Below are 21,555 nucleotides of genomic sequence, written 5' to 3'. Positions count from 1 at the left end.
CCGTTCGTGTCTACGACGCGTCGCGGTCATTAAAGAGACGGAAGACACTGCACCGATGTTCGGCAGATGGAAAAAAGGTTTCCGTCTCTTTATGATCCTCGCTTTGGTCCGCGCCATAAACTTTCGCGAAAGCGGTCTACGGGAGGTCCTACGGAACGGAACAGTATTTGTTACGTGAAATAGAATTAGAACCGAAATCTGTAACCGAAACTCAGAACCAAAAAATAACAATTATAGAACCGACATATTAATTGTTCTGAAGAACCGAAACCGATACATATACCTTATAACAGTTATGAGAACATTTCGGTTCTTCATAACTGTATCAAGAACCGAAACCGATACCATAACTGTTTTCAATCCCTCCGGCCAGATATAGTTCGCTTCTTCAGACGTTCTAAAGTAAAGGTGAACAGCGTTTTTCTTAAAAATGTCAATGTTACGTAGTAAAAAAAAATCCGGAAAGTTCTCGCTTCGTGATTTGTCTAATACTTCGAACGCGGCTCGTGTCCGTCCTGACCATCTGTCAAAGCCTCGTGCTGCGGGCTCTCGAACTTCGCGCCGTCACCTCTCATTGGTCATTGTTTTCCGTTAATAACTCGTAAACAAAGCCGCTGATTGCATTTTCGCTAAAGAATCCCTCATTTCTTGGTAGTACCAGAATTTTGGGTCACCCTGTATATAAGAAGAAAATTAATAGAAAAATTATACATATAGGTACAGGATCTTGAAACCTCTTCGTTCAATCCTGGATCAGAGTGAAATGGTTCGATTACAGACACTGTCCCTCTCTGTCTAAAAGTTGTGCATATGTATATTCAGCAAGAGTAGACACTATTAGACGTACAAAATCCCCAGGAAATATGTACATAGTTACAAATGCACTTGGACTTGATGCTTGAGTCACTAACAAAACGTCAAATGACAAAGTCTGTACCTCTTACGTTGTATAAAATACTTAGAACACGCATTTTTATGTATTATAAATTTTACATGTGTGTGCATTGTCAGCTGTCAAGTTTTTCCATTTAATTTTTTGAAAATAAGATTAAAATATATAAAGTTATCAGAATCAATACGTAAATAACATTATAATGTATGTAACATAAAAAGTAATTAAATTATAGAACAACAAGATGTAAGGCTATAATTTAATAGGTATAAATTATATATATAAATAAATCATTCTTATAAACTACTTACTTTGATTTGTTTGCTTTATATTTAGAGTACATGTATTATGTATTAAAAATTACTTTTTTCCAGAATATATTATAGTGTGTTTTAAGAAAATTCCAATAAAATGGATGAGAAACGAGTTGTGGGAGGTATTCCAATTGAATGTTTGACTGGAGAGCCAGCAGCAATTTGGTCCGGTTGGCGATCTTTGGGAGATAGAGAATTAACCAGAGAAGCTTCTGCAAAAGGCACTCACATCAATCTTGCACACAAATGTCTAGCTTTTAGACGAAACTGTTCCCTTGAAAATGCTCAAGATTACTTTAGTAAAGAAGTGGAAATATGGATTATGGAACTTTTACAGAAACGTCAAATTTATAGAGCTTCTCATATCTTAAAAAATATGGTATTTCATATACTTATAACATACAAATTCTATTCTTATATTATACAAATTATAACATATATTACTGTTAATGTTAACATATCGTTTCTTATAATAGGAGAAAGATCCAGTCGAATACATATTTAAAGTCTGTGTAAATTCTAAAGATTCAGTTATAAGGAACTATTTATCAGAATATTTAATAAATATTTCATGCTTTGAAGATAACCATATTGATTCATGGAATATAATAAAATACCTTGAACAGTGTGAAGAGAAACAGATGTAAGTTCTTTTATGCATTTTAATTTCAGTTAAACAGGAAATTAGTAAATGAATTTTTCAGGATACAAAATGGTGTAAGCTCCACTCTCTGTATAGAAAGTATGATAAAATTACCAGAATGTATAAAAGAAGCATTATGCACAGAGCTATACTTTTCTATAAATGAACATAGCCTTTTAAAACATATAACTAACATTGTCCTGTGGGATTATTTGTTGTCAAATAATCAGATTGAAATGATTAAGTATTGGATTGATATTCAGTATAATGGTAATTCAAACGAACAGTCAAGTGATATTATTGAAGAGCACAAATCGCTGTTTGCTACTATGAACATTGTATCAGATATGCATGAACACATTGATTCTTCAAATGCAAGTGATCTTGTAAAAAATCTAATTAAGAATCATTTGTGTAGGTAAGTCTTAATTTAGAATGTATTATAGATGTTTACAGAGTATCTTATTACAATGTTCCCAAAAAAAGAAGTCTTAGTTTTAAAATTTTTATTTTATATTGTTTAATTATTTTTACATGTAAATTATCCTTTCTCAGTTATTATATTAGTTATGGGATGCCCTGTAGATAATAAAAATTTATTTGCATATGTTTATTTGTTAACATGTCATAAAAATGTATCAGGTATGGAATATTTGTACAAAAAGAAAAAGAAAACATAAAATTAATGCTAACACGCATCTTTGACAGTGCAATGACGTTATCACAATTTGGCACAGTACTGTCTCTTGAAACATGCAATATTAATAAGACTGAATTTTTTAAAAGTGTTGATAAAGAATTGTGCCTTGCACGTTGTTTAAATGAAAATCACACTGAACAAAATCAAATTAAGGTAGTAAAACTCTTTGATGTATTAACAAGAATGTGTAACAATCAAGAGCAGTTTGAGGACACTTTAACAGAAGGCCTGTATGAAACAATTCATTATCTTTCTGATGATCTAAATGAATTTTTAAAACAGAATTATTTAATAGTCATACTAGTTATATTTTTATATTTATCAAAAGAAAATGTAGCGAACAGTCAAAGCATTAATACTGAGGTACACAGAAATATACTTAAAACTATATTCATGAGAGAAGACAATTTACAAATAGCTGCTTATAACATTTCTACTGAAGTTCTTCAGAGCACATTGAAGCAGGTGCCAATTCTGCAACATATTATTGAAAATAAACCAAGAAAAGAAGCTACAATGTATGATTTATTAAATGGATACAAAAATTTAAATGTGAAGCAATTATTTAAATGGCGCTTCAATAATGAAGTAATGCCCCACTTCTTTAATGAAACTCTTGTCAAAAAGTATGGGCATACAGAAACTTTAACATATGAATATTACTTGAAAGAAGCTCGTCCAAACATGGCTATTTTTAATTTGAAGCATTCTCAAAGAAAATTAGTAAAAAGCGTATCTTCTAGAAGGTAAATCTAATTACATTACAATTGGTACATTTATTTCCCAATGATATTTACTTAAAATAGCTTGATTTTAGAAAGTATAAGGCAAGTCTTTATGCACACATTCTTGCTCTACGGAATTTAGAGAAATCAGAAATAGTCTGCAGTTGTATTTCTTTTATTGAAATGTTGAGTGTTGATTCAGAAAATCTTAGACTTTATGTAACAGCAGCAAACTATATAAAAAAAAAAATGGACATATCTATTGGTAATTTTGTTAATTATTTTCGACAAGTATAAAGTATATACATTTTTTAATGCATATTTTCCTTCTACGATAGGAAATTTATTAGAAAATATAATATACGAAAACGAAAATGATCTGAAGACTGTAATATTGTATTTTGAAAATTGCTTCCACAAGGATATTTCTGAAACTTCAGTTGAGGATAGTCAGCAATTTATAAACATGTTGAAAGTATGGGATATTATTGTGCGATTTGCAAGGTCTCACAGTTTCACCTTACCTACATCCTTCATAAAATTTTTAGCAAGTCAAAATCACTGGTTCGAGTTTCTTTTGGTTTGTCAAACTTTTTCTTATCCCATGGATCAGGTATTAATTTTACGTTTAAATGGTTTTAAATGCTAATCTTAGGAACAGAAAATGAAAGTACACTGACATTTTTAGGTACTAGATAATGCTAAATATTTTGAGGATGCAATTATAAGGGAGCACTTGTTAACTTGTTTAAATAATCCACGACTTACAAAAGTGCAATCAGCTATTCACACCGATCAAAAAGTAAAGTCACGAGATGTTAGACAATCACTATATCATAAAGTTGGTGTTAAGCAAAGTGTAAGAAATAAATATTGCATGTGTATAATAAATAAATTTGTTAAAGATTTATAATGTACTGTTTCAAAACAGGAATCCTGTATTTCTGGTTCATCAGCATCCATAGATTCATCGAGCACATCCGATTCTTGTAGCACATATGAATATACTATAAATGACAGTGTTTTTACATTAGATGATGATTTATGGTTGATTATTCTAAAATGTCATCAAAGTCCAGATCCTCCTGGTGCATTGATAAGTGCATCACTTCTGACATTAAAACCATTTCTCACAGTTCTAGCTACCTGTTATGAGGTATTTTATATTTTCTACTGTTATCTGCGATGTGTATTTTTCTGTTATTAAATAATATTGTTATATTAAATTAAAATTCTACTTTAGCCATCATCAACAGCAGCATATTCTTATTCATGGATGATAATATCAACCGCCGATGAAAATATTATATCTAATTATAAAAACTGTTTGGAACAACAAATATGGACAGCAAATCAAGTTTTTAATCTATTAAATAAAATGGTGACATGTGGATACATTAGTACCCTCAGCAGAACTTACAAAATATTTATGCCTGTATATATATTTTCTTATAATATTATATCTTTTTAGAACGTGTATATTTTCATACAACATTGTAAAATATTTAATCTATTTTACATTACAGGAAAGTGCTTTCAATGCATATTTTGAATTTCTTGCACAATGTACACTTTATGGAGGTTTCGAAGAGAGTCAAGAATATATATTAAAATTCAAAAGTCAATGTTTAAACCTTAAGTGTAATGTACGGTTTAAATATTACTAAAATATTTTATATTTAAATAATTTTGTGAAGTAACATAGTATTACAATTGCAGAAAGCTATAGATTGGGATTGTTCAGATGGATCATATTTGAACAATTTATATTGGGTCATAACTGTTGCTGTTAAATGCATTCTTGCAACACTTGCATGTGGTCTTAGAAGCACACATTTACAAATTGAATTTCTTAAAACGTTGATAAAATGTGACTTTTACGCAGATTGTCAAGGTATTATAAACTTATGAATGTTAATATGTCAGCAACAATAATTTAGCAATGAAAAACATTAATGTGTCAATCAATTTATATTTATATTACAGTTCACATTCCAAATTTCCAATGTTTATTAAAAGTTGTACAAATTCTACAAAAAACAAACATTATATTCAATTTTGCAAATTATATAATATCTGATGACGTATTTGACTTTAATCCAGAAATTCAAAGATGCATCGATGATTTATTACAAGCAGGAAGTTATGACAATGCATTAGAACTATCAAGTGCTGCAGGTCTAAATTCATCAAACATAATATTAGCCCAGGTAAAATATTAATAGTATACAGTAGACATTTGTAGTTTCATGCTTAATAGAATAAAATTTCTAGTATCGATGTAAATTTGAACATTGTATGCAAAAAAAAGATAAGATTAAAAATGAATTTTGGATTGAATGTGCACAAAATTTTGAGAAACATAAGGTTCCACATGAAAAATCTGTTGAATTTTTTATACAACATGCTGAGAAAGTTGTTTCTCATCGAGAAAGGTAAAGTTTCTTCGATCAAATTAAAACTTTTTATAGTACATCTTGATCAACTGATGTATTTTATAACAAATATATTTTACAGGTATGAAATACTACGTTTAGCTTTTGAAACATTGAAAAGTGTTGATGCAGAACAGCAAAATATCGATACATTAGAAATGGCAATGTGGAAATCATGTATGTTAGCAGACCCTGAGAATATACAATTAGAAAGTGGACCCCACATTTTCAATAAATTAAAAACAGAGTTGTTATCAGGACTAGATAAATTAAAATTTAGTTATGCTTTAAATGAACCATGTGAAAAAAGTGCTGCTGACAAATTAATTAATAAATTGATCGATTTAAATAAAATAGATATTGCATTAAGAGTTAGTGCCATATTTAATTATAAACATAAGGTTTGTTATATTGAATAATAATTGCATGTTTATAAATAATAAATTCTTGTATTAACAACACCTAAATTATTTTGTTATGCATAGGATCTAGAAATTTTAATGTTATGTCTGAGCTTAGCAGAAGGTGAAATGACACCAAATGATTTAACTTCTGACCGAAAAAGTCTTTTGAAAGATCTAAATAAAACCTCCTCATCTTGTAAGTTTCAATTTATAAATTCTTATTATAATAAATTAACAGATATTCGTTTAACATACTTTTATGTTCCAGTGACTACTTTAACAAGCTTGAGTGAAACAAACAAGCTTAAGGATGCAAACGTTCAGAATACACAAATAGATTGCTTAACAATTTTGAAAACATTACTTAAAAGTTTAGAACATGGACAAGATATATGTTTAAGAATCGTATTATATTATAAACTGGCAGTGCAACTAGGAAAAAGTTACTGTTTCTTATTAATGTTAAATGATCCTACTCAATTTTTGCAAGAAATTTCAGAAAGTAATATTGAGAACAAATTGGAAATATTTGCTGATTTAATTACAGCATACAATATAAACAATGACGCCGTTGCAACATTTTTGGCTGAAAATATTACTGCAAATATTGGACGCGCAATAGAAGGTATATGACAACGTGAGCGAAATATTCTGTACAAGTCTACTACAAATTTCTTAATTTCCTAGATAGCGAAGAAGGCAATATTTGCCTTTGGGGGTATTCATTAAATTCGGATTTCCGTGTAATTATGGAATTATGCAATGATGTTTCACTTCTTGGTTGCCAACTTCTAAAAAGAGCAAATGCATTGCTTGGACATTCTCAATGTGAAAAATGTAATAATATTACATTAAAACAAAATTACATATATATTATAAATTACATTATAACATAACTTTTATTTCTACTTTTTCAAGTGTCTACCCTAAAGTTGATCTTAGAGTTATTAATACGATCTCATGACTGCTTTACAACTTCTTGCAATATGGAAGGAATAGCATCAATACTACGTAAATGTCAAAATCTTGTCAATATTTTGCAAAATCTGAAACTATGGACATTATTGGTACGTCATTATTGTATGATTACACTTATTAAAAAATTAGTTAGTTATATTATATAATTGCAACACAATAATAATTTCTCTTGTCTAGGCGCGACTTGTAACAGGCGTCGGTCGTTTTACAGAAATGAATTACATATTTCAAATATTAAAAGAAAATCATCAATTTGAATGTTTACTTGGAAAAGGATTGGATAAGGTTCCTGATATGTTCATATTACAATACTGCATACATATATTTAGTGAAATAAAGTACGAAATGTATTACAGATACCCGGACTGAAAATAGCACTCTTAGAGTTTTTAAAACGTTCAAGTCCTGAAGATAAAGATCTTTTCACTCTTGTAGCATTACATTTTCAATTATACCATGAAATGGCTCTCATGTGGGAAAGTGAAGCAAAAGATATAATCAACACATTAGTATCAGAAGCAACAAATGATCATGGAAAACTACAAAATTCTGCACAACATGTAATAAAATTAACTAAAACAGAACATGTTCAGAAGCAGCTACAGCTAACTGTTTCAAATTTTACTTATGCCACACAATATTATTTGCGGGTAAGTTTGCATTCATTAGTACATCATAGAATAACTTCTTGTGTCAACAAATTGTTAATATATATGTATATATATTCTTACAGGACAAGAAATTAAATATTGCTAGTTGGTGCTCAAATCAAGCACAATTAGTTGCTTTTCAACTTTCACTTTTTAACATAGTGTCTAATAATCAACAAGTGATCTGTATTCTTAATTTAAAATCTGAGGACATTGACAGAATATTATGTCATACTTTAAATTTCTCTCAAGCCCTTATTGTCATAAATGCATATAATTTTCATGTGAATTGGGCTAATTTAATATACAATCATTGCATATTAAATGGAGAAACAAAATATTTAAAAGATTTTATAGCTGTGAAAAAGTTAACTTCTAGTTTAGTACAAGATTGTGCACGCAGGTATTATGATTTAAGTAATTATTTTTTAAATTAATTATTCTTGTTAATGCACTATCAATTAATTTTAATTTATCACAGGTACAGACTGGAGAAGGGTATTACGCATACAATGACAGATAATATAAAAATGTTGATATCTGAACTATCAGACGTAGAATGTAAATACATGTTAGCAAGCCAATTAGGATTTAAAAATATTATTGAGTCAATGCTCAATGATCCTATGATAGGTGCATATCTCAAAGATACTGTATGGAAAAAGTGCTATAATATTACTTGAATATTTTATATTTCTAGTATCAGATGCTCGTTACATAGAATTGAAATAAGCTGGAATTCCAAATAAATATACACATGCTAAAAAGTTTGTTCAACAAGAAATAACTTTTATACAAGTGTATGTTTTTTTATTTTTGTATAAATAAATATCTTTTCATATTACATAATCTTTATTATGAATGTATATGTAACATACAGGATGTTCTGTTATACGCAGTAAATATTTTGAATTCCTTCTATATGATATCATAGCATTGTCATTCTTAATATTATCACACAGAGTCGAACACCCTGTATATTCAAGGTCCCAACATATATTGTACATATTCCCATGTATATAACATAAATTTTCATTTATTTAAAAAAAGGACATATGACTTGTACCTTATAGCATTACAATAAAGTAACTGATTTTAAAGCAGGATTATGACATACGAAAATACACGATTTAAAAAATTCAGCTGGTATAGAAAATCCGATAAAGTTGCAGTTTCTAAATTAGATACTTACATTAAAAAGTATGAAAAAAAATTTGGAAAAATATCATCGCTAAATGTTTTATCAAAAGATAAAATAAAGTTAATAGAACTGATACAAAAGTTAATGAAACATATTGAAGAAGAGGAATCAAAGAGAGAACAAGGTATAAATCCGTGAATGCTTTAAATATTATATAAGACTTTAATTCTTCTGCTTGTGTTGTAGCATTTGAGATACTGAAAGTATCCAATGATTCAATGAAGGAAACAATATATAAATTGCAGGATTCTATGAAAGTATATAAGGAAAGCGTTAGATCAGAAATCGCAAAGCTAGATAGCTTAAATACAGATCGACTTTTAAAAATTAATTATTTGTGCAGATAATTTACAAGTGTCACGTTATTAACAATACATGGTAATTGATATTACTGTCGGTAACTTGCTAACGTTTTGTGTCCCATTCTACAATTAGAATGAGACATAACAAAAGAGTCATAACAAAGATCTAATTTAAAAAATTTTGTTAAAATCTGTGGATTGTCCTTTAAAATTTTATGAAGATAACAATAAATTATAAACATAGCGCCAACTAACATTAGATTTAACTTTATGTTAAAATAAGCCAATGCATGTTATACTTTTTGTTATTTAATTATTTATCATTTATATTACAGTACAAAATGCAATATAAATTACAATACTAAATGTTTATGAAGAAAATTAAAATGATAAAAATTATAATTAAAAAGGAAATAAATAATAGAATGTATTAAAATATAATATGTAAGTATAAATATTGTTGGTGTCATGTATCCTCTTAAGTTATACATATATACAATTTTTTATTTATGTTCACCAATTCATCATCACGTTAGTTTAAAGCTATTCTTGTTTACATCATATGTATTGACTTTCTTTTTATACTTATTGTTTCTAATATTGGATTATTTAGTTCTCTTTGCAAATTTTCAGCCATATGAAAATCGCAATGCTCGTTATATCTCGACAAAGCAATCATTTGATAACATTGTAAACACTGTTTTGAAGGAACATTTATAACATTAGGTGGTCTTTTTACAAGAAAATTATAGATACCATTATTTTTTACTTTCGAAGTAGAACTTTTAAATTTACTTTTTGTTTTTAAATTTTTTAGTGAACTTTCTTTCGTATTTTTTTTAGTTTGTGCTTTCATATATATTTTCGCTTCTTCTTGTAACTCTATAGGTAATAAACCAACTATGCTAGGATCAATGTCATTTAAATCAGGAAATATTTCTTGCAATTTTGTAAAATTTTGTGCATTAGTAGTTTTGTTACTTTCACATATATGTGTACTAGATGAAGGTTGTTCCATTTCAATTATATTAATACATTCTATTTTATCACAGTCATTTTGTTTTTCAGAAATAACATTATCATGTACCTTAAAATCACTATTCTTATTATTTTCATATGCTTCCCTTTCGAAAACATTACAATCATTTTCAAATTCAACTTTCTGTGTATCATTTTTACTTATAGTATCACATATAATATTAATATTATTATCGTCATTTAACTCAATTAATGCAGTTCCACGTACGCATATATCTTTCGGTTTATTATCTTTTTCATTGAAAATATTCATAAAGAAAGATTTCTTAAATTCATTCTGATCTATAGTCTCGTCTATTTTTGAACTAATTTTTTTCATTTCAAGAAGCGTTTTTTTCTTGTTTCGTTCATTTAATGAACTAATTAAATTATTTAATCTTCTAGAAGTAGGTGATGAGTCTGTTTTCGTGTTAGGAATTTGTACACTTAATTTTGCGTTAGTTTTAACATCATATTCTTTATTAACGTCAATATCTGGTATTTTATTGCTTGCTACGTTTTCTGTTTCAATGATATTGTTTATCGGCTGAATGTCGTCTGCTTTTAACGTTTCTGTTTGAACACATATCTCTTCTTGAGGTTCTGAGTCTTTCACTTTAAAAAAGTTTTTAAAACTTTCTACACCTTTAGCTTGAACAAATTTACCAGCTGAAATTCCTAAATATGCAACTGGACATTGCATAGATTTAGTTACAATATTTATACACTGAGCAGCCATTTTCTCTGGTTTGTATGAATTTAAAGTACATGAACGAGATTGAGATATAATACTTTTGTTTTGATAATAGTGGTAGGATATTGTCAATAATGTTGCTCGTCTCTCGTTCTCCTCTTGATCTTTTTCAAGGCGTTCACAAACTTCGGCTGATAACTCATTAGCCCAATGTGTTAGCTGTAAAAAATCCATGTACATAAATACATAATATGTTTTATGCATATTATTTGAAATTTATTATTTAACTTACAACATCTAACGAAGTAATGGCTTGTTTTCCCGGAAATTTTTTACATGCTCCAATTGATTTCGATACAAGGCGTACAGTGACAGGTTCATTGTCTATACCTCGTGCAATATTATATAACCACAATCTAAACAAAAATATATATTTTCATAACATCAATTTAAAAGTATGACAAAAATAAAACAACATACCCTGTTTTTTCATCAAATCGTTTTTGTAAATATTGCAATGAGTATTGCAATAAGTCACCCATAACATTGCAATTGAGAGATTCAATGATAACATCTCCAAATTTTCCACCAAGATTTCTAACCTTTTTAACTGGCAATGTAGAATAAAGTGTTGAAACAGTACTTGGAGGTAATATTGTTTGCCTGTTTGGTTTGTGTAGTCCACATGCTAATTTAGCTAATATCTAAAAGCAGTGCGTACTTAACACATACATTCAGTATGTTTATAGGAGAACCACTAAATCTTACTTTATTTTGTGCTATACCGGCAGAACATTTAAATCCTGTCTTTGCAAGTATATCAGCTCTCAATTCTTCAACTATTATACCAGCTACAGCAAGTTTCTGAGCTTGTACATCTTCAAATTCTTCAAAAATATCTGATATCCAACTTCTTAAACCACTACTTCTTTCATCTAAGATTATGATATAATATTATATAATTATGATAATATAATTATGATATAATTCAATTAAAAATAAGTTCTGCTTTATAAAAATCTATTACTTACTCTCATCATTCTTTCCAACTTCTGAAAATCCTACAACAAATGTATTTGAAAGTCTATTTATTAAAGCTTCTGGGGTAGGATTTGTAGATATATTTTTCTCAACAATATCAGTAATATCTAGATATGCTTCATCTACACTAGCTCGTTCTATTAAAGTGCAATGCTTTCTCATAACATCAATAACATCACGTCCAGCAATTCTATACCTATTTAAATAGTTATAAATTTAGAAAATTACAAACAATAAATTCAATAAAAGCTTTTGCAATTCTATGGCAAACCTTGATGTATCTGCTTTCCCACGAAGACATGGTACACTAGCTAAAATTAGATCTGGACATTTTTCTTTGGCCTCTTCGCCTCTCATATGTCGTGTAACACCATATTCTCTTGCTTCGTAGTTAACTGCAATTATTCTAATTAAAAACATATTAATATTCTGGAGAGGATTAATATTTTCATTAAAGTAAAATAATGTCATTATTTTATTGTAATTTATGTTAATTATAAAATTTACCCTCCCAACTGCCACTGATTATACTGTACAACAGCAAGTGGTTTTCCATTATATTCTGGTTTAAGTTTTGTTTCCACTTGACAGAAAAAACAGTCCATATCAACTAAAACAATGATTCTGCTGTTATTTGAGCTCGTCATTATGAAATTACTCAATGTGTGTAACTAAAACTCAGTTCGATAGGTTAAAAGTATTTCCAGTGTTCTGTTTATATTTGCTGAAACATTATATATATATTTATACTAGAGTGGATACTCCGTAGTTTATTGCATATCTCAGGTAGGGGCTGGGTTGAAGGTCCCAGGCGTCTGACCATTCTTGGAATTTTTACTCAAGTCTAGTATGTTCATTGGTGTCTAGTGTATCCAATGGTGTTAGGGATTCTGCTCGGAATCTCATCCAATCCTATTTATGATGAGTAATTCTCCCACTCGTAGTTTTTTGGAAAACAATCGTAAAGCGGTCAGGCATCTAAGAACTCTGACATCGGGTTTTACACTGTATTGCATTCCACCCGTGTGAAGTGGTTCACCATATTAACCAATATTAATGAAACATAACTCAAAAAATTGCTCTTTAATTATCCATAATTGCTCACCAACTAGTCTTAATTGGCGATTCTTTAGAAGGCCATACAGCACATTTTATGCATTATTTCAGAATCTTCGTATTTTTAAAAATCCTCATCCTTTCATAAAAGTCACTAGGCGTCTCAAAAAGTCTTTTGAATATTTCTCGAAAAGTATAAGTGAGAAATTGAAAACTTGTTGGTGTGCAATTATGGGCAATTAAAGAGCAATTTTTTGAACTATGTTTCATTAATGTTGGTTAATATGATGAGCCAGTTTCATATGGGTCGATTTAGCTCCCTTAGCTTTTACAAGCATTCCCACCATTTTGCTGCACATCTAATCCACAGTGAATCCTTTTTTAGCAAAGAATCGTCAGTCAATAGGAATAAAGCAATTTCTACTCCTTTTCTCTCCACTATTTCACTGTGCATTCAATTCCGGAATAAATCCTGTCTCAGCAGTGAATATTGTCAGCCAATCAGTACAAAATAATTTCTATTCCTACCCTCGCCAACTGAACAAATTATGGCCCAAATCTGAACATAAATAGTACCTACTAGTGTATGTAGTGTACAATTAGTGTACGTGTACATTGTCACATTGTCACCAACTGTTGCAAACATAAAACTTATTAGTAATACATACATACTTTATTACATATGAGAAATTAAATACAATTAGTGAGCAAACAAAAACAATACAGCTTACAATTCTTTCAAAATGTTACAAATTCTGTATGCGACTACTTTGCTGTTTCTAAAATTATTTTATTGCATAAAAAATTAAATTACATACATACATAATAATTAAAACATCTTTAGTCATTGCTGCCACTATGTATGTACATATGTAACTTCACCTATGAACAGTGGGAGAGAAAAATTTTGCATTACCAAAATCGAACAGCGGGGAATCATCGTCATCAATAATATAATAAATAAAAAGTAAAAATTGTTTTCATAAATGATTCTTGGATAGGCTTTACTTGATTTATTATACATTTTACACTTGTCAACCAATGAATTTGAGGACATTGATTATTTTATGAACTATTGAAAGTACAGTTTACAGATGTCTGTCAAGTTTTGGAACACTTAAATTGCAGCTAATACAACATTAAACGCGTTTTTTTCACAGTTTCGTTCATCGTTTTATTTATATACATTATTCGCGTTGTGAAGTAGTAATATCCGTGTGATAATGCCAAGTAAAAAGAAAAAATACAATGCCCGTTTTCCAGCCGTGAGTATCAAAATAAGATGTATATTTTGAAAAGAGTGTTTCTCCAAAAATATTGAAATTTGACATACACGCAATTATAATTTTAATAAGAGAACAGTACTGCAATTAATAATAAACTTTTGTGATACCATGAAAACATGAAAAAACATAAAGTATTTATACAAAAAACCAATAAATGTACGTAGATAACCTAATTCTGCATTCCTACATAGGGACGAATTAAAAAAATTATGCAGACTGACGAAGAAGTTGGGAAAGTTGCACAGGCAGTGCCAATTATAATCTATATCCTTATACAATTAATACTGCAAATATGCTAATATGTTTCTAGAATTTTACATTTATTTAATTAACGTTATGATTCCAGTACCTTTTTTAATCATATTATTCGATACTTCCCAGTTATAAATTCCTTAACTATTTATATATACCTAGAACATTAGAGTTGTTTGTACATTCATTGCTTACAAAAACTATGCAAATTACTAGTGCCAAGAATGCCAAAACTTTAAGCCCATCTCATATGTAAGTAGAAGAACATTTAAAACTATCACAGCTTCATTATAAGCATTTACTTATTGAAAATTTCTTTTTTACATTTATTTGTAGGAAACAATGTATCCTCTCAGAAAATCGCTTTGACTTTTTGAAAGACTTAGTGAAATCGTTGCCAGATATTTCAGGACCTGACGATGAAGTGCCTACACCACCACTAACACCTGCTCCAATAACATCAAATACATCTATTTCTACTCCTATGTTAAGACATTCTGAAGTAGAGTAAGTATTAATTAAAATAATTGTTATTTAATATTTTAAATGCATCATCATATTTTTATAGATTTCAAAAGCAGCAAATGGGCTTAACTGCTAAAGTAAAAGTTGAAAAAAAATATTCAAACGATAATGGAGGAACAGGAATGCATAATTCTGGTACTGTGAATCAAATGGTTACAAATACATCTGTTTCTCAGGTTCCAGAATTTCAGATATCCGTGCCTACGTCATTTCAAATTAGTCAACCAAATTTTTATACTGAAGTTAATCCTATGAATTTGAGTACAAATACATCCAATGTCAGTGCAAATAATCAGCCAACATCAAATTTTGCTCATACTGCCAATCTTGACGAAGATTATGATACATAGTTACTGTTTTAATAATATTAGGTACATGAATTCGTATATCATCAAATGTAAAACACAGTTGTACATGCGTTTGCTTGATAAATGCTATGAATTTTCGTTCAGACTATTATCAGCATGTTAGAATATGTAATTTATATTAATTAAACTGTCTTATTATATGTATATGCTTAGACAGCTGTAAATTTTTATATTTTTATATCTATTCTATCAATAATAACACAGATATTTTGTTCAAATTAGTTCAGAAAAAATATGTTCGATAATTTAAAATATTTTATACTGCTAAAAGTGCTCATATTCCTAGTACTTTATTTTGATGTATACATGTGTATAGTAGTCATAAACGTTAGGATTTAAACAATTGTTGTATACTTCGATACATACTTTCATTAGTTCTAGTCTATAGACAAGTACGATTTTGAATACAATTAGTGTTCATACAGTTGTGCAGATACATTATATATTTATACAGGTACAAATACTTTTAGTTTTTAAGAGTGTAATTAGCTTTATGTTTTATAATTCTTTAATGTACCTTATTTAGTTGATATATATATATATTAGAATGTTCTTCATATGTAACACAAGATATATAGAGTAATGAGCTTTACAACTAAGATTTTTTTACGACTGTATACATATATTTAAGGTACATAATTTTTATAAAGGTAAAGTTAGCACATAATAAGACATTTTATATATATTAACACTTAGCAAAAGTGATTTGAAAAATTGATATTGCCCAATATTTCTCACTGCAAAATGCATATAATTTCACTATTACATAATTCTTAAACCTCTTAAAATTTCATAAAATATTTTGTAACACATATTCAATCCATTTTACTGAAATTGTTAGTTTCGGCACTGAAAATGTAAAAAAGAATTATGATAAAAACGGATGATTAAATTTTTTAAAACAATTTGTAATATATATTTCATTTACATAGATTATACATACCAATTACATTACCTTCAAATAGTATAAATGCAATAAGGAATAGTCAACAGTCAAGCAATGCTTATAGAAAAATATATTAGTCACAGGTATGCAAAATAAGGTGCATGTTGTATATATACTGATTTCTTTTATAAATAACTTTTTGTGAAAAAATTCATTTAAGTATTGATTATTGTGTCCTTGAATATAAAACTCTCTTGATTAATTTAATATTGATTGAAGACAAAATCAAATTGCACGCATTTTTATATATTTAAAGACTAAAAAAGTGCGTTAAAGTTATAAATTTTAATAAGAGGTAGTTCTCAAGTAATTTTTTATGAATATTTTGAAGAAATAAATCATAAAAATGTCTCAACGAAGAATTAAGAATAATTGCCTACTTCTTTATAAATAATATGTGTATATATTATATAAATATAAGACTGATTGAAAACTTTCTTTTTGAAACTGAATGTGTATATTTACATTATATATTTGTAAATAAATATTGATAAATTTATTGTAATAAGTTTGTTAGCTGCTATTATAATTATGATATGATTGGTATATATGAACAATGATGAAATTCTGAAATGCTTTTCACAACTGTTGATGTCTTGAAAGCAATAAAATGACAATAGATTTAAACATACTTTTAATTAAGCTTTCCTATACTTAAAGACAACAATAAATAAAGTCTTGTGTACTATTTAGTCTGTTAATTGCTAATATATACTTATCGAAACACAAAACTAAAATTAATTTATCGTTTTAAGAATAATTTAAATAGATATGTATCTATATTTGGAAACAGATAGAGTTTTTTAATTAGTAAAATTTATATGCCGTTATAGTGTTTATAATTAATGTTTTATTTATATTCTGAAGCATATTGTATATTATACTGCATTTTTTATGAAAGTTACTAAATATAAAAAGATATGGTACATTTATTAATTAAAAAACCAAATATAATTATGCGGGGAATATATTACTTCAATAGTTTAAATTAACTTGGTACATGCATACATAGTTTGAGAAAACTAATGTGTACACAAAGAAAAAGAATCCTACATATGCATGCATAGCATTGATCTAGAGAAATTTGTTAAATATTCCTAGGAAAATGACAATTATTTCTAGGGGAATAGCAATTATTTCTAGTTAGAAACGATTTGTGTAAATCCCTTCAAAAAATCTTTAATGTTAATAATCGTTATGTGGAATTAATTAAGTTTGTGATTGAAAAACAAACAATAAACATTTGGAATGTGCAAGTTAATCTTCCGAGAAAAACTGTTGTTGATTTGTCACGCTTCAAGTGGACAAGAGTTCTTGCTGACACAATGTATTCTATTTCGGAGTGATATTTAGAAAAATTTGATATTAAACAACATATTAGAAGATTTAATATTTATCTTCTAATCGTAATAATTAAGTAAAGAATCAGTTGTTAATCTATTGAAAATACGATCGCTGCAAATGGATCTATGGTTTTGTGCATTGTTTAACGTCAACAAATCTTCGAAGATATTTTGACGTGACTTCATTATTTCATGAAGAAATATAAATAAATCAGGATGTACCGAAATTGAAATCTTTGTTTAGGTAATAAAATTTAATTTTCATTTATCCGATCTTAACACAACCTTTGACCAAATGATTCATATTACACCTCTTTTTAGCCTTATGTTGTGAAATGTAATCATTCTTAGGTTCTTACTCATATCGTATTATTAATTAACTTTCTAAATTATGCACTAATGCTCTGCATTGTATAGTTTGCTCTCATTGGCAGGGTAATACTAAGTTATCAAATTTAATCACAACAAACTTTGTTTATGTTTTGGCTTTAAGATTGTTATCGTTTAGAGATTATTAATAAATAACAAAGAATATTTCAATATTTTTATTAGAAGAATGTACTTAAAATGTTGTGCATGGTGTATAATTTAATACATTTTTATACAATAAGCATGCAATAATTATATGTAGGTAACAAATTTTCTAATTGTGCAATTATAAATAAGTTGTTAATGGAGTAATAATTATATCTGGAATTATGTATTGATTTTGTAGATTCTTATGATCCAACAGAATTTTAGGTCCATTTTTGTTATATTTCATAGAAATTTCCAAAAAAATTTAGATCAATGTTGAAGTGTATATTTAAAGAAGTATTAGTTATTATTTATAATTATTTTTGTAGTAATTTGTGGCTATTTGCTTACTTTAGATCCAGTATATAGCCTATGTATTTGCTTATTAGGTGCGTTGGAACATAGGTAGTGCTGCTGTTCATCTGTTCGAGTACAAGTATCTATGATGTTTTCGTCAGGTCTTAGCTGTAATCTCTCCTTTCCCAATTGTCTGGGATATCCTCAAGATAGTGAAGAACTACTACCAAAAATGGCTAGGGAGCCAATAATTCTTAACGTCTATGATATGGTAAGAAAATATAATTTGATAATCTTTATTAATGGATAACTTTACATGACTGAATTATTTATTTCAGTACTGGATAAATGAATATACTACACCTATCGGACTGGGTGTATTCCATTCAGGAGTAGAAATTTATGGAACAGGTACATATTATATACAACTGTTCCTTTTTAGTATAAGAGAATATAAAATTATCACTGTTATTTTGCAAAAATTTAAATCTTATCTTACTATAAATTAATTGTAATTAATCCATTAATAGAATATGCATATGGTGGACACTCTAAACCAATTTCTGGTATCTTTGAAATTACACCTAGAGTTGCAGAAGAACTAGGGGAGCAATTTAGATATAGGTGAGTTTCTTTCTCTCATATGTATACCAAATTTGGTTATTTGAAAAGAATGAGTTTAGAGTTGCAACGTTATATCTAATAATTTGTTTTATTATAGGCAGTCTGTACATATTGGATACACAGACTTCACAGAAGAAGACGTGAGCAGAATTGTTACAGAATTAGGAAAAGATTTTAGGGGTGACCGTTACCATCTAATGAATAAAAATTGTAACCATTTCAGTAGCCAACTTACACTTGTATGTACATATAATTACAATAGAGTTATGTTTTATGTAATTAATGCTAACAGTACTATTTGTATCTTGCATTACAGATTTTATGTGGTCAGGAAATACCTGGTTGGGTAAATCGTCTTGCATACTTCAGTTCTTGTGTACCATTCCTTCAACGTTGTTTACCAAAAGAATGGTTGACACCTGATGCCCTGCAACATTCTTTAAGTCAAGTCAGTTATCATGAAAGTACACCATCATCCGATACTTCTTTGTAACATACGGCTAGTTCTGTGGAAAGAGGTGGTCTAAAATGCCGTAGGAGTTATACCTTCTAGAGAATTTATGCAACAAATAAGAGAAGATTATCTTCAAATTGAATATACATATATCGCCAGGATCATGGAATCCAAGAAACAGAACCGTCAAAATGAGGTACAAATTTAATAACTGTACTCCTGAATTCCACTGGTGATTAATAGTACTGAAAGAATTGCCTTTCTTGCAACATGTCGTCTCCTAAACATTGGACGGCAGTATACAATGTCGCGTGTGTTCTTTGTTGTATTATACAGTCAAAATTTAATAGACATATAATTGATAGATAATTATGTATAAATCAAAGGCGTAAAGAGACTGGAACTTATTTATTTATTGGTTGAACGCATTAATCTCTTAAGAAATATCCTGTGGCTGAGATTTTATGCATGCAATGTTCTCCATTTCAATCTGACTTGAAAATTAGTATTTATTATGAAGACATCTTAAAATGCATTATCTGAACAATTAAAATTACATATATATATATATATTCGAATTACATATATATTATTCATTTGAATTATTTATTATATTTTATAAATTAATCGATAGTAATTTTCTAACACATTTATCAATTTAATTTACTTCATAATTATTTACATTATTTATACATGCGACACTTCTCTGTACAGCTGCCATTACTATTGTTAGGAAGTTCAAATGAATAATGAATTTAATAAATATTGACATTCATACGTAATAAATAATCAACTTATATATAACTTGTTCTTCACGTATGATTTAACAAAACTCTGTTTCCTGTAAACAATTTTATAATGAACATATTTATAATTTTAGAATTAAGATATTCTGAGTCAACGATTATACACCATATGAATGTCAAATTTTGTAAAAGTGCTCTTGAATTTTGCACGCCATAGGATTAAATACAGAAGCATTATAATTTCAAAGGCTTTTGCCACATTTGTAATTCAGTGAATCTTTTGTCAAACATTCACGGTAAACAGAAAGAATTACTGATGTTGCTAAAACTGTTATTGATGTCAAATTTATAATGTTACACGTTAAGAAAAATTCATAAAGCAATTTGAATATGATATCAATATTTGAAAACAAAAATAAATTCTATTAAATATTTCATATACGTAAACTGTAACATGAAAATGCAGCAACAAAGTAGTGCCAATTCATTTTTGTTTTTAATTCAACGTGTATAAATAATATTAGAAAGTCATATGTTGCATACAACTCAAATAGATGTTATTGATCATACATACTACGTTATATTTAATGTTAATGCGTGAATACCTTTCACTGGACGATTTGGAGGAAAATCTACAATGTATACAACAATTATATTTCAAATAATTCTTCCATTGTATTTTTTAAAAAACAAAACTCAGCATTGAAAACGCAAAGTATATTTTCGTTTCAGAAATTAAACCTTCTTCCTTAAAAAAAATTCCAAGCTGGAAATATTAAAATAATAAAAATTTCTGTGCTTCTGTACAATACACACAAAATGATTCTTATAAAATTATATGTATTATATTTGCGGGAGAAGATATTAAAAACAATTAATTGTTACGTAATGTATTAATACAATGACATAAAAATTCATTACTTTCTCAACATAGGAGACAGTGTAGCATAATAAAAATAATGAAGTATACAAAGCACAATATACAGTATAAGTACAAAAGCTTGTGTAACTTTCTAAATAATCTTTTTTATAAGAATGTTCAGTTTGTTTTTTTAGTAGAGAGTTACCTCTCACTGTTCATGATTTATTTTTAAGCAATAAAAATTCTAAGAAGTAGATACATTGACTTACTCATTGTAGTTGCAC

The 21,555-nt window shown here is 28.2% G+C and overlaps 4 protein-coding genes across 13 annotated transcripts; 3 read left to right on the top strand and 1 right to left on the bottom strand.

The window, feature by feature from the left end:
- The first annotated feature begins 897 nt into the window (after nt 1-897).
- On the top strand, nt 898-8,590 carry SPG11 (spatacsin). 5 transcript variants are annotated; one of them, XM_076519874.1, is made up of 23 exons: nt 899-1,158; nt 1,267-1,585; nt 1,683-1,849; nt 1,911-2,267; nt 2,492-3,295; nt 3,367-3,539; nt 3,613-3,887; nt 3,963-4,133; nt 4,206-4,430; nt 4,518-4,709; nt 4,801-4,920; nt 4,994-5,168; nt 5,261-5,484; nt 5,549-5,709; nt 5,792-6,110; nt 6,195-6,309; nt 6,382-6,738; nt 6,801-6,950; nt 7,032-7,180; nt 7,269-7,376; nt 7,448-7,741; nt 7,825-8,144; nt 8,223-8,590. In XM_076519874.1, exons 2-23 carry the CDS (start codon nt 1,304-1,306, stop codon nt 8,422-8,424), a joined length of 5,340 nt encoding a protein of 1,779 aa, XP_076375989.1. In that variant the 5' UTR covers nt 899-1,158; nt 1,267-1,303; the 3' UTR covers nt 8,425-8,590. The 5 variants fall into 5 exon arrangements, with proteins under 5 accessions (XP_076375986.1, XP_076375988.1, XP_076375987.1 ...); XM_076519871.1 differs by having other exon boundaries at nt 898-1,138; nt 6,195-6,738; XM_076519873.1 differs by having other exon boundaries at nt 898-1,158; nt 2,558-3,295; nt 6,195-6,738.
- DNApol-eta (DNA polymerase eta) lies at nt 8,526-12,968 on the bottom strand. Of its 3 annotated transcripts, none has more exons than XM_076519879.1 (7): nt 12,504-12,968; nt 12,268-12,402; nt 11,987-12,192; nt 11,724-11,890; nt 11,436-11,659; nt 11,248-11,371; nt 8,526-11,174 (listed from the first exon to the last, which is right to left on the bottom strand). In XM_076519879.1, exons 1-7 carry the CDS (start codon nt 12,641-12,643, stop codon nt 9,798-9,800), a joined length of 2,373 nt encoding a protein of 790 aa, XP_076375994.1. In that variant the 5' UTR covers nt 12,644-12,968; the 3' UTR covers nt 8,526-9,797. The 3 variants fall into 3 exon arrangements, with proteins under 3 accessions (XP_076375994.1, XP_076375995.1, XP_076375996.1); XM_076519880.1 differs by having other exon boundaries at nt 12,268-12,391; nt 12,504-12,714; XM_076519881.1 differs by having other exon boundaries at nt 12,268-12,425; nt 12,504-12,639.
- Nucleotides 12,969-13,717: 749 nt separating this feature from the next.
- On the top strand, nt 13,718-16,388 carry NC2alpha (negative cofactor 2 alpha). Of its 2 annotated transcripts, none has more exons than XM_076519889.1 (5): nt 13,718-14,019; nt 14,530-14,602; nt 14,749-14,842; nt 14,927-15,097; nt 15,159-16,388. In XM_076519889.1, the coding sequence occupies exons 2-5, from the start codon at nt 14,548-14,550 to the stop codon at nt 15,463-15,465; spliced, it is 627 nt and encodes a 208-aa protein (XP_076376004.1). In that variant the 5' UTR covers nt 13,718-14,019; nt 14,530-14,547; the 3' UTR covers nt 15,466-16,388. The 2 variants fall into 2 exon arrangements, with proteins under 2 accessions (XP_076376004.1, XP_076376003.1); XM_076519888.1 differs by having other exon boundaries at nt 13,718-14,317.
- Nucleotides 16,389-17,542: 1,154 nt separating this feature from the next.
- On the top strand, nt 17,543-21,527 carry LOC143259068 (deubiquitinase DESI2). Of its 3 annotated transcripts, none has more exons than XM_076519890.1 (6): nt 17,543-18,016; nt 18,678-18,856; nt 18,924-18,996; nt 19,116-19,209; nt 19,307-19,448; nt 19,526-21,527. In XM_076519890.1, the coding sequence occupies exons 2-6, from the start codon at nt 18,731-18,733 to the stop codon at nt 19,700-19,702; spliced, it is 612 nt and encodes a 203-aa protein (XP_076376005.1). In that variant the 5' UTR covers nt 17,543-18,016; nt 18,678-18,730; the 3' UTR covers nt 19,703-21,527. The 3 variants fall into 3 exon arrangements, with proteins under 3 accessions (XP_076376005.1, XP_076376007.1, XP_076376006.1); XM_076519892.1 differs by having other exon boundaries at nt 17,544-18,016; nt 18,747-18,856; XM_076519891.1 differs by lacking the exon at nt 17,543-18,016 and adding an exon at nt 18,381-18,399.
- Nucleotides 21,528-21,555: the final 28 nt, after the last annotated feature.

Source organism: Megalopta genalis, chromosome 3 (assembly GCF_051020955.1).
Source record: "Megalopta genalis isolate 19385.01 chromosome 3, iyMegGena1_principal, whole genome shotgun sequence".
Lineage (NCBI taxonomy): Eukaryota > Metazoa > Arthropoda > Insecta > Hymenoptera > Halictidae > Megalopta > Megalopta genalis.
This window is presented reverse-complemented; position numbering and strand designations above follow the sequence as displayed.

Coding starts and splice junctions, on each gene's coding strand:
- SPG11 (XM_076519871.1), top strand. CDS start 1,304: ATGGATGAGAAACGAGTTGTGGGAGGTATTCCAATTGAATGTTTGACT. Junction 1,850..1,910: donor CAGTGTGAAGAGAAACAGAT/GTAAGTTCTTTT, acceptor TGAATTTTTCAG/GATACAAAATGGTGTAAGCT. Junction 6,951..7,031: donor ACATTCTCAATGTGAAAAAT/GTAATAATATTA, acceptor TACTTTTTCAAG/TGTCTACCCTAAAGTTGATC.
- DNApol-eta (XM_076519879.1), bottom strand. CDS start 12,643: ATGACGAGCTCAAATAACAGCAGAATCATTGTTTTAGTTGATATGGAC. Junction 12,403..12,503: donor AATCAGTGGCAGTTGGGAGG/GTAAATTTTATA, acceptor GTTTTTAATTAG/AATAATTGCAGTTAACTACG. Junction 11,891..11,986: donor AGTTGGAAAGAATGATGAGA/GTAAGTAATAGA, acceptor TCATAATCTTAG/ATGAAAGAAGTAGTGGTTTA.
- NC2alpha (XM_076519888.1), top strand. CDS start 14,276: ATGCCAAGTAAAAAGAAAAAATACAATGCCCGTTTTCCAGCC. Junction 14,843..14,926: donor ACTTTAAGCCCATCTCATAT/GTAAGTAGAAGA, acceptor ATTTATTTGTAG/GAAACAATGTATCCTCTCAG. Junction 15,098..15,158: donor TTAAGACATTCTGAAGTAGA/GTAAGTATTAAT, acceptor ATATTTTTATAG/ATTTCAAAAGCAGCAAATGG.
- LOC143259068 (XM_076519890.1), top strand. CDS start 18,731: ATGATGTTTTCGTCAGGTCTTAGCTGTAATCTCTCCTTTCCCAATTGT. Junction 18,857..18,923: donor TTCTTAACGTCTATGATATG/GTAAGAAAATAT, acceptor TATTTATTTCAG/TACTGGATAAATGAATATAC. Junction 19,210..19,306: donor GGGGAGCAATTTAGATATAG/GTGAGTTTCTTT, acceptor GTTTTATTATAG/GCAGTCTGTACATATTGGAT.